General features: G+C 33.0%; 1 protein-coding gene across 1 annotated transcript in view; it reads right to left on the bottom strand.

Annotated features, from left to right (window-relative positions):
* Positions 1-1,951: 1,951 nt before the first annotated feature.
* The window catches only part of LOC106171083 (inositol-tetrakisphosphate 1-kinase), a 26,394-nt gene continuing 16,151 nt past the window's right edge, over positions 1,952-12,194 (bottom strand). Inside the window, exons 6-11 of the mRNA XM_087004167.1 lie at positions 9,888-9,986; positions 8,431-8,462; positions 7,878-8,037; positions 6,017-6,093; positions 5,309-5,477; positions 1,952-3,986 (exon numbers count right to left, since the gene is read on the bottom strand). Coding sequence (XP_086860293.1) covers positions 3,808-3,986; positions 5,309-5,477; positions 6,017-6,093; positions 7,878-8,037; positions 8,431-8,462; positions 9,888-9,986 — 716 coding nt within the window. The 3' untranslated portion in view covers positions 1,952-3,807. The remainder of the gene's footprint in view (positions 3,987-5,308; positions 5,478-6,016; positions 6,094-7,877; positions 8,038-8,430; positions 8,463-9,887; positions 9,987-12,194) is intronic.

Genomic DNA, 12,194 nt, shown 5'->3' with positions numbered 1-12,194 from the left:
TTCTTTATAACTTTTGCTTGAATTATTTAGCATACATATATTTGTTTTTTGACAATAAAAAAGTGAAGTCTTTACATCATTAATTGAAAATTGAAAAGTCTATGAAAAATCCAATTTCTTTATTCTTCAGTTTCAGAAGATAAGTTTTCATATAAATTAATTTTCAATAACTTTACAGGAAATTGTCACCCATTTTCTTTTATTCTACAAATAAAAAGATCAAAGATGCATTATAAACCCTTACCTGTCTGGCTGCAGAGACTTGTGCCTTCACGTCATGTTTCTATGGTCCTGTTTTTCCAGTGTTATCTTTGAAGAAGCTAGTTTCAAAAAGATTTTTCCACCACAGTTTTTTCCCTTTTTTATGATCTAATCCTTTTATATGCCCACTTTGAACCTGGTATGGAGAGTAGAGAAGAATGTTCACCTATCTGATCATCTCAGATCAAATGAAGGCAAGTGCTAAAATTGTATTTCAACTCAGTTTTCATTGCCCTGTGAAGATTTTTAACAAATTATGCACATTTGTATATCGTGAGACAAAAACAGCCTCTAAGTTCCTTTTCTGTTGGAAAGAGATAAGCTTGTCTGAAAATTATATTCTCATTCAATAACATCTAACATAGCAAGATACAGATATCACAACTGTGCCTTGATCCGATACATGTACGTAGTATTGCTAAACTGCCCTTAACAACCTTGAATTTCTATTTAACCAGCCATAAGGCCCATCTAAAATACACTAGTGACTTCCCTAATAGTCTGTTAGTGACGCTGGTACATCTATCTGCATCACCTCAACATATTGAAATATCATTAAGTTTGATACTTTTTCCCTGTTATAACATAAAAAATCATCCAACATAAATGGCAGAAGAAAAATTTCTCCCCCTTTTTCATTAAAAAAGTATAAAAGCATGTTTCAAGAGGAATATTGGTCTACAGAATTTATCATAGTATATATGCTTTGTTTTCTTTCAATATATACTTTCAATTAAATGAGCAAAAACAGTGGTATATATGAAGTAATTTTTCTTATGAGGTCAGCAGTGCATATTTAGTTATACTGTTTTGGGTGACTGAATTACTTTTCTTATATAAATATTGGCATAAATATAAGGATTTTTTTTTTTTTTTTTTTTTTTTGATGATGATGTAAAGCTTTCTCAATTGAAAAACAGACATTTTATACCTAGGTAGTAAGTTTTTGTCATAACGATAATACTGCTCTTAACAGGCAAATATTCATTACAGGTCTTGCTGAGGCTTTTCATCTTAATATTTTTGTTGAAATGTGCATCTTTGTAATCTTTTGTGAGTGACTGAAGAATACATCCAGCCAACTTGTTCATTCATGGTGGAACACGTTCTCCTGATTGTGGTAGAGAAGCAAATTGTATGCAATTGTGCTTTGATCAGCTCTCTCATAATAAAAAAGAACAATTATTTGTTGGCCATTACAAGAGCAATATTTAACCAAAGGTTAGCACAATTGTATTTTTCAAATACCTTTTCAATTACTTAGGAACTGAAGACACCTTTATTTGAATAATTATTCAAAACATACATTTTAAATTGAAAAAAAGTACTCTGTTAAAACAGAAATCAAACTTAAATTTCAGCACATACAATCTCTTTCAGGCTATTGGGATATTTACTTCTTTTTTTCCTTTCAATTCTAATTGAACAATTATCACAACATAAGGGGTAGATTTTGAATCAAGGAGGAGGTAAAAATCATACTGTTTCTTTTTTTTTCTGACTTCAATATCTCCATTCTCCAGATGTTTGCTCTTGTAAAGTTTGAATGTCTGTCACGATGGTTGTATGATATTGACTTTTTCCAAGTTGACTTATCAACATTTTGATAGTGAAGCTGGATAATATTTGCATTACAGAATGTGTGAATAGTACAGTTTGTGTAAGGTTTAAAAACACTGAACCGACAAACTTCTGTGTGTTCAAAATAATTTTAATCAAATACATTGATAACATAACCCTTAGAAAGGCACTAGTTGTCAGTATGATACATAGAATCTGGCACTGCTAGTTCAATTCAATTTTCATTATTTCAATTTTAAAATTGTCAAAAAATAACTCTGAATAAAATGCTGACACTTTAACTGTAAATAAACCTTTCCCATTTTTTTTACCACTGCTAGATACACTTGGAATCAGACATTTTCAAATGACTTCCCCTTACCAATGTCCTAAAGGAATTATCTAATATCAAAATGAAATAAAATTTGCTAAGGTTGACAACTTGCTTTTCCTTAATTTTCTTCACATTTGAGCCTTACCATTAATAATTACTCACTTGACATGCAGAATTCCATGTAAAATACTCAAGATCAGTATAAAGCTCCTATAGCAAAGATGATGATAAAATATACATCTTCTTATAAAAAATATGTACATTATATACATAACTGTATTTGAAACATTAACACCAAAGAACACATCAAATTGTATGACGACTTCTGCATCTTTCCTGAGATGTGTTTTGGTTTTATTTTACATGCATTGCTTGGAAGATCTCTGGACTATTTTTGTTCCTTTAAAATCAAAGGCAATCCAGGTGAGGAGGATCAGAATCATGAAAATAAAAAACTGTCCCCCCTTTTTTATTTTTAATAAGATACTGGATCTGCCATCATAAAATATTAAAGTTTTATTTCAGATCACTATGCATTTCAGTTGGTGCATGATGCATCAAGTGCATATTAAAAATTCAATACATTATTATGTGACACAACCACTACCACCCTCAGTATTGTATTGATTTCTTCAGCTTTTTGCTGATTATTTCATCAAATTGATTAACTTCTCTGTCCCGCTTGAATCAAGTACACAGGAAATAATGCTCCTTTTGATGTCCTTCAGTCTATAAAAGGGACTACTCATGGGATTTTTGATGTTTGAATCTTCCTTTTATACTTTCAAATAGTCCAAACAAACATGAAATTAACGCCGTTTAACCGTATTACAACCTTTCTTACCAAATACATTTTCAACAAAAGTGAAATACAAGGAAAGCATGTGACTGTTTGCATTCAGCTGAGTTAAAAATAGTTGTCTCAAAACATGTTTTTGTACTTTTTTTTTTCCAATCTGCAAGTCACTGACTCAGAAGTACATGTAATAGTTGGTAAGCTCTGGAAACGTGCAGACTACCTATCAGGGCTAATTCATAAGTATGTTTTTTTTTCATTTTCTCTCAAATCCCATCAACTGTCCCTTTTATCATGTCTATACAAAAAAGTTCTAATATCTGCTGTTTTGCCTTCTCCCAAGAAAAGATTTGTTATTAGGTATCACTGTAATCTGATCTTTACTAATAAGATGGCTTAATCTAATTTTTTGTCTCCTTTTTTTTTGGTCTTTTTTGCATGGATGCATCTAATGTCTAATTGGTCTCTTAATAACCGCCACCTAATCTAATTTTTACAAACACTACAGCAGACGATATTTAGTGGGACTGACAATGAACCAGGTCTCGTCATCATGCTAAATGAATAAGTCTTGCTGTACTCTTGTCCGGCATCTGATTTGGATGTGAATAATAATTATTATCATTATTATTCTAGTTGAAAGTCCACACAATAGCTGATTATTCTATCAACCATGACTGTCTATAATGAAATTTAGATTAATGGTAATCAACTGCTGATAATGAAGTTGTGAATATCAAAAAACCATTTGCTTGTCAACATGCCAACAGAATGAAGTAGAACAAGAGCAAAACAGAACTAATCAAAATGGTGGCTATTGTGACAAAATGGTCCCACGGTGTCTTCCAGCCCTGAGCTATGATACAGCTGCCTGAAGGTCCTGGTAATTCATTGCACAGCATGCTGACATACCATCCAGACCATGTAAGCCATTCTCGAGTCCCAGCAATTTGTTGCTCTCTACGTCTAACGAAGTCACTTTCTTCAAGATAAAATCTTTCAGGACTTTGAAGAATTCTGGGATTCCCTTGTAACCTAAAAATAAAATTTACATTTGAAAAATTAGGGAACCAAGAATGCAGTCAAATGTGGAAACTGACACCGTGCACATCAAATCACTATCAATAATTGAATACTTCAAGAGTTTTGGAATTTTGGACATGAAAGCAAATTCAATCAATAAATCAAGCAAGATGCAGGAATACTCTACATAACCTGATACACTTACTAACTATGCATGTTTATCAGATTGTTGCACTAAAATCTAGTGTTTAATTTGTTTGTTTGCACCAAACTAAACAAAACACTGATTTTAGTGAACTAATCAAAACAGACTAAAGGATGGTAATTTTGCTGTCTGATGGGGTCAATTAGTATATTTTCAAGATATTCTTGAACTAATCAAGCCTTAAAGATGCATATGAAGTCAATTTTTTTTTTTTTTTTTTGCAACAAAAGCCAAACAAATGTTAGCGTATAGTTTCAAATAGTATAACTAAGAGAATTACCAAAAGACGTTGTTTAATATTACCTGAAAAATGAAATTTGAATAGATTATCTGCAAGCTTTCTATGCTGTATATAAATGGGACAGAGAGTAGTTCAGATAAGCAGGTTAAATTTTCTGACCAAAAATTTAAAGAAAGGAGCAGTCTAAAGCTCTTTTATGGCCGATCGAGTGATTTACTCACTTTATCCCTTGGCATGTCAAATTTATTTGAGTCGCATAAGAAATTAGTAGAAGTGGTTTATTAGTGTTACTGGGAATCCATGCTCGGTTCATATGTACCTTTAACACACACACACACAAACCTTTTCTTACAGAAAAGCAGTCTTATTTGTTATAAAAAGGAAGGAAGATAGCTAGATTTATTTCCGTTATTTTTATATATGCAAGGGTTCAGTTCAGCACAAATCTACACATTTTACTCTGTACTAAAACAGCTTATGGGTCAACTAATACTTTGTGCAGTAATGGAAAGTTAGTCAATATGATCTTCACTAATGCTGTACAGGAATGAGCCATTTTAATCACCGGGCCTTAATGGATGTACACCAGTTTTTTTATCGCTCAATAATGTCTGGGTCATGAGATAATGTGAAAATGTTATCCCCTTCATATCTCACCAGGTAAGAGTTCAAATGTAATAGAAATCACCTTTTCAATGTTTCACTGTGTCAATAAGAATATATGTGCAACTCCTTCGAATTCTTGCCAAAAATTGTGGAGAATTTTACAAAGACATAGATGGGCCCTGTCTTTTCCCACATCCTAAAAGGACATGTTTGGTTTGCAATTTCCAATAAATCACGTAACCCTTTGATATACAGTATATGGGATAAGACACATGACCCTACCAGGAAAGGCGTTGACATCAATCACAGCATAGCGCCCTGTATCATCTTCAATAATCACGTCTATTCCCAGGAGGTCCATTCCCAATGTTGCACGAATGCTGTCAGTAATCTTCCTCAGGTGGGATTCTCTTGGTTGAATTAGATCATTTTTTTGGTCCTCTGGGTCCATCTGGAATAAATTGTCACCCATTATAGCTATCTTTTAGGCTCCCATTTCTTACAATTTTATATAATTAACTTAGACAGCCTGTCTCAGTAAGAAAATGGATTTGCACTTCCCATTTTAAAATCCTGGCTAAACCTCTGCCCACTGGGAATCAGATTCTAAACTTATTTGTCCATAAAGATGACTTCATCTTTTCAGGACACAATGTGGTTAAACTTTCATACATATAACATGGCTAAGAAGCATTTGGCAGGTATAAATACAGTAAATTATGTCCGCAGATCAAACATGGCACAATCCACTTGAAAGCATACCCAAATTTAATTACTCTGCCCCAGCTGGGACGGAGGGAATCCATTGTCAAGTGTGCGCCATATTGATCTGCAGACCAGTTGGTCAGTGAATCACCTTAGTTGTGAATGCAGCCTTAGTTTTGAGACATTTATTACTTCCTAGGACAGGCTTGAAGGCAGGAGGGAATCGTAGTGTTCAAAAGAAAAACCTTTCTAGCCATGAAAATGGCCGTAGGGCTGTAAAATTACCTTGTTCAGGAAGACTGAAGAGTTCTCCTTGGACACATCAAATGTGTGGAAGAAGATGGTATCTGTCTCTGTGGCTGCTGGGGAAAAAGAATTGAAAACACAAATCAAGATCTGTTTAAACCGAAACAAATTCTGTAAATAAATGAAATTTATACAAAAAATGTTTTATCTGATAGAGAGAGCACACTGTTAACCTATATCATATTCAATTCAACCATATATGTATATTTTAAACTTATATCATATTCAACTACACCATTTATGCATGTTTAAACAATTTTTTAATTAAAACACTGTTTACAAAAATGCAGAAAAACATACAAGTTACTTTTACTTCTTGGTATTATATAACAAAATCGGAGTAAATTGTAATTCTTTTACTTAAGAAACATAAGAAATGTCAGACAATGTTTTCATAGTGTCTAGTCTGTAAAAAAACACTCATTTGTAAACAATCCAAGCATGTGTGTGAAAATCAATGGGAATAGCCCATCAGTAGTTTTCCTAAGTAGAATGCAGCTACAAAAATCAATATAGACCCACAAGACCAGAGTTTTCTTAGCATTTTGGATCTGTATTGAGCCCTGTAGTAACTAACAATTATTATCATAATCAACTGTTGAAAGTAAACAAAGTATAAATAATCATGATAAAAATAATATTTTAAAATGTGTTCCAATTTTTTAACCCTGGCACTGAAACAAAATAAAAAAATTAAGTATCAATAATTTTTTTTTGAAAGCCATTTAAATAGGAATCTTGGATCTTGTTTCTTTTCTCATTTAAATGGCATGACTCCAATTTGTAAAACTCCTGCTCGTACTGCTACATATTTTCATCTCCTTGTCATGACCTTTTCTGCCCACTTATACTGGTTGGTATGGTATATTTAGTCATTCTGATATCACAAAATCACCTGTAAGCCACTTATGTATGGTATGCTTGACCATCTTTATGTTAAAACATTTTCTCCAACCCCCATAAAATATTCGCCCACATTCAAAGGTATGTAATCATAAATCATATTGTCAACACATCCCTCCCTTCACACAATCTGTGTTCTTCTTAGGAAAACCACTCAAATAATATAAATATTTATGTGGCCACATCGTATTGTCCTATATAAAGCAACACAATGCAGTGGTTATTGTACGAATATCTGAAAAGGTAGAATATCATGGGAACTGTGCGAAAATTGGGTAAAAGTCCTTCAGGGAAAGGTGTTACAGTTATTTAAACCTGGATGTGAAAGAACTGTCATTTTGTTCATTGTGATAAAAAATATAATACTATCAGTTGAGTCACCACACAAAATTGCAGGCAAGTAGGTAGCATTAATTCACATTTCACCTTTTGTTAGTCAAACTTAATGGGACTGATATTTGGTGCAATGGTACATCCTGTCGCCGTCTTATTTTTAAAATGTGTGCCAATGGGTTGGAACTATAGTGGGGACAACTCATGCCCCTAAAAATGCATCGCTTACTAACATCTCACCTAATGTCATATGTGTAATATAAAAAAAAAACATCCATAAAGCATATCTGTGAATATGCAGCACGTTCTACATGAATATGAACATAGGAACTTGTAAAAACCAACATTCCATTGATCCTAAAGGGAGAAATGGTCAATGCAAAACAATTCAATTCAATTCAATTCAATTGATTAGCAGTTGAGGCTTTAAAACAGCTTCAATCTTGTGCTGGAAAATCACCAAAAGCCTGTCACATCATCATCAGCATCATCATCATCAACCCAATAGCATCATCAGACTCAGGGTAACAAAAAAGAGAAGAAATAATTGGATGTTTGCTTACAGTTTAATTATGGCCAATGTATGTTTATAGGAGTATCTTACACTCTGGAGTGAAGTTCTTCAAAGATGGCCGCTGGACGAAGAAAAGCTCGTCACCGACAACATAGAGTTTGTAGAGAATTGCACTGTGATTGATGAAAGACTGCGCGACATAAGGCGGCTGTACATCCTTCAGACCTTCTTCAGTGAAGATGATTGCCATCTGGAATATGACAAAGTTCACTATGTTAAATGAGTGCTATGTGCTGCTCAAAATGAAGATTAATGATGAATACAGATAGATATGAATTATGAAAAATTCATCAAATTTACTTAAATTTTTTTTTACTTTGACAGCAAAAATAATGCAACACAGTAAAGCTTTTTAAGTTTTGTCAGAGTTCATCAATGATTTACTAACAGGCAAACTTATCAGATGATTCTACAGTTTATCACCAAGTCAATATTTACTGCAGGTGATCAACTTAAGCCTATGACTAGCTGGATTCTACATTTATTAAGTGGGATAACAAAAGTAGACTACATATCAACAGATCCATTTACAGCAAATGGAGCATTTTTGAAAAGTTTTAATGTATTGATCTTGTGCAATTACCTCATGGGACTCTGCCAACAGGGGTTTGCACACTGTGAAAAGAAAAACAGTACAAATTAGAACACATCAGTGGTACAAGAACTATATACACGCAACAAGAAAACAACATTTTTTATGGCCAAAGAGTTGACATAATTCCACCAATATATGCCATTTAACATGTTTCATTCTTTTGCATAAACAAAAAAATAAATCCATTTTTGTCATTTTGAAATATAATTTTCAATTTTATACAAATCTTCATTAAAAAGATTAAACATTGTTGGTGTGAGCTTTTTAATTTCAAGCTTTGCTGCCTATTTCAAAGATAAGAGAACACTATTAGCGTACATTGTAGTAAATAAAACATTTATTGGACAGCCTAAAATCTAAGGCAGATATATTTCTTGTTCAATGGGTTAAACTCATTTTCTGCATAACCCATGACAGCACATTATCAAGGTAAGTGGATTAAGGCTTACTCATACTCTTAATATAACAAACATGTAATGCATTGCAGCACACTTGAGCCCCATAAAGGGTAACCCTGGTTTTGGTTGGGTCAACAAAAATAATTTCCTCTAAAACTACTACTGGGAAACAAGTAGAGCATGAAAGACATAAAGCCCCAGTCATGGAGCTTACTGAATATGGAAATTGTACATTTTTTTTATTGTCTATTAGAGAGGAACAGGCAAGCAGCACCTAAAAGACAGAAAAATTATTATACATCATTTAACCTAATCTAATATGCCACTTTATATTGTATATCCAAAAAATCACATAACCTGCTTGTTTAAGTAAAACCTGATAAACCCAATCATTTGCTCTGGTTTGGAAATGATAAGAGTTAAAGATAGACTTGGTTTCACAGAGATTAGGTCCTGGTATCCATACATGTACATGGTTCACAACATACTCATATCACTGCTAATACAGCTAAAATTTGAATACACCAGTCATTTGATTAGGGTTTGGAAATGATATTGTAGGTCAAGAAATCTTTGAGTCAATTTGCAGAAATGTTTGATGTTGTTAATTGTTAACAAAAGCATGGAATCAGTTATATAATAATCCAACATCTAAATAATTCATATCAACTAAATGGATTACTTAATATAATTTAGTATGACTGTGTGGCATTTGGTCGACAAGCTGGACAAATGAATATATGCTGTTCAGTACAATCTGAATGTGTTACATTACTGATGTACATATGAACAATTTTTCCAGAATGCAAGGAGGCTGTTTTCTATACATTTTTCTATACAGTTTATAGGTTATTCAGAAAGGCAAATATACACCTCTTGCTGATATGTAAATGTAAATATCCTCCTTAAATGTAACAAAAAATACTTCTTTTTCTAAAGCAAATATTAAACACTACACAGTGTTCATCTTACCAGTACAACACTTTCAGCATAATAATAAGAAAAAGCACTGCACTTTATTAATTAAATGAAAATATAAAAAGTTACCTAGTGGATATGTGACATTACTTTCCTCCAGAATTTTTTTACACTTGACTGGATCTGAAGAAGTCACCACAGCCCACTCGGGTATAAAGATTGGTGAATCTAAAACAAAAAAATATATATACTTGCTGGTTCATAACTGCTGGGTCAACAAATTATCTCCACAATTTATGACAGAGCAAACTCTCACATCATTTTTGTTTTAACCAATTACCCTTGCACCACTTTTCTGTCAAATCAATTTGGATCAAATCAATAACAACCTTCCAAAAGCCATGCCCAAAATAAAGAATTTTAAAGCCACTGATCAAAGGATTTCACGCCAGGGTGAACCCATATTTATAACATTTATACAATATTAATATTGTGGGATATCCAAGATATGAGTAATGGAGCATTGAATATTTGATACATATGCGATTAGTGTTGCCCCATGAAAATTGATTGGAAATAACAGAAGTGCCCATAGCAATTTGAGTGCACTTGACTATATTAGTGAGACTATACTAGACCAGTGTAATAACTTTAGTCTGGATGCCAAGCCACGGTCATCAATAATGTAGGAGCTTATTTCATCTGCTCAAGTCTTCATTATGTTTTATGATATGCATGGTCCCTTCTATGGCGATGAGTAAACAGAGATTCATTTTACGTTATGTTCAGTTTTTAAAGCAGCACTTATTTAAATTGTTCTTTTTTTTTTTTCAATCTCTATATCATTCTCAAAATATTCATGTTGTGTTACCCTAAAATTATAATAATAAAATAATATTCAAATGCATTTACTGTAATAAACTGGTGTTGAAGACAGAACAGTGATGTATATGAATGCAGTTTGAGACATTGAACATATCCAGTACTGGTCGTGAGGAATCCTTAGTACTCTATCTTTCTCTCTCTGTTCCTCTGTGTGTGTGTGTGTGTGTGTGTGTGTGTGTGTGTGTGAGTGAGTGAGTTACACTTTCAATGTTCTTCATAAGAGTGATAAATTCTTTTCAATTCTGTACCTTTTTTCACAAAGATAGCACTGCACAAACTTGAAAGTATATTTTGTCTTTGGGTAAAGAAGAAAACATATCCATAAATACTGCACTTGTTTCATCCCTGGCAAAAAGCCAAGGTGCATGTTTCTACCAAATGTTTTCAGGTCATAGCATAACAGCATGTTTTTAAGTTCAAATCTCTCATTATATCCAGTGGAGGGGGAGAGATAAGGTACTCAAGTACGTGACTAAAATATTGGAAAATGCTCTCTCTCTCTCTCTCTCTCTCTCACACACACACACACACACACACACACACACACTTATCATCCCTGTCATTATTATTGTTCTTAAAAATAGGCTACTGCATGCTATAACTGTATCTGATATAAAAACTACTTTAATCAGTTTGCTTCATAGATAGATTGGATAGATTTTTATTTTACCATCTCCGAGCAGAATACAATATTTAACAGAACAAAATGCAATGTATGTCAAAAAAGGACATGAAACCTACATGCAACTACTGAGTGCATCTTGATGGCCTGAAGGTTCACTGGTGTGAAAAATTGTAACATTTTCATCAGTTTTTTAATAAAAGGGTTTGGTGGTCTGAAGGTTCTATAGCGACCAATGAACCTTGGGACTATTGGAACCTTCAGGCTATAATCATGCACTCTTAACTACCACAAGTGACATGCTCTAGGTTATCCACATTGTCTACTGAGATTTACCACAAACTATAGCTTATGTATCAAATTAAGTGATTTAAAGTACATGTAAAAGTACATCTTTAATTTGGGAATGCAGGTCTCTAAACTATAATGGTGAATGCTGTTTTTTTTTTGTTTGTTTTTTGCTAGCACCTGTAATATTACTTTAGGTAAAGAAAAAAATACTTGTGTGCATATATATCTCTAACCACAGCCCATCACTGCAGACTGAACAGATGGGAAACCTAGGGAACTAAGATGCACTTGTACGTTCCAATACATAGAGAAAATGATGCAATTTTCAGTGAAAATTTCCCTAAAAATATACATTTTTAGAATACTAATTTTTCATTTACATTGGATTCAGCAAAGTAAAAGATTAGATTCATTTCTTGTATTTTCACATCAAAATGCAAAATTTAACAAAAGATGAAAAATTTTTTGAGCACATGCATTAAATTTATTGTTAAAAAGCATGGAACGTGTTCCATATATAGCCCCTGTCTAACAACAAGGAAAATGGGAGATCTGCAAAATGAACCTTTCACGTACCAGTATAATCTCTTCACAGGTTAGAGGAAAAGGTATTTAAGGACCACTTTACTCATTCTGTA

The sequence above is a fragment of the Lingula anatina genome, chromosome 2, assembly GCF_051362555.1.
Source record: "Lingula anatina isolate TDL-2025a chromosome 2, LinAna3.0, whole genome shotgun sequence".
Classification (NCBI taxonomy): Eukaryota; Metazoa; Brachiopoda; class Lingulata; order Lingulida; family Lingulidae; genus Lingula; species Lingula anatina.
Note: the sequence above shows the minus strand (reverse complement) of the source record. Positions and strands in the feature narration are given on the sequence as shown.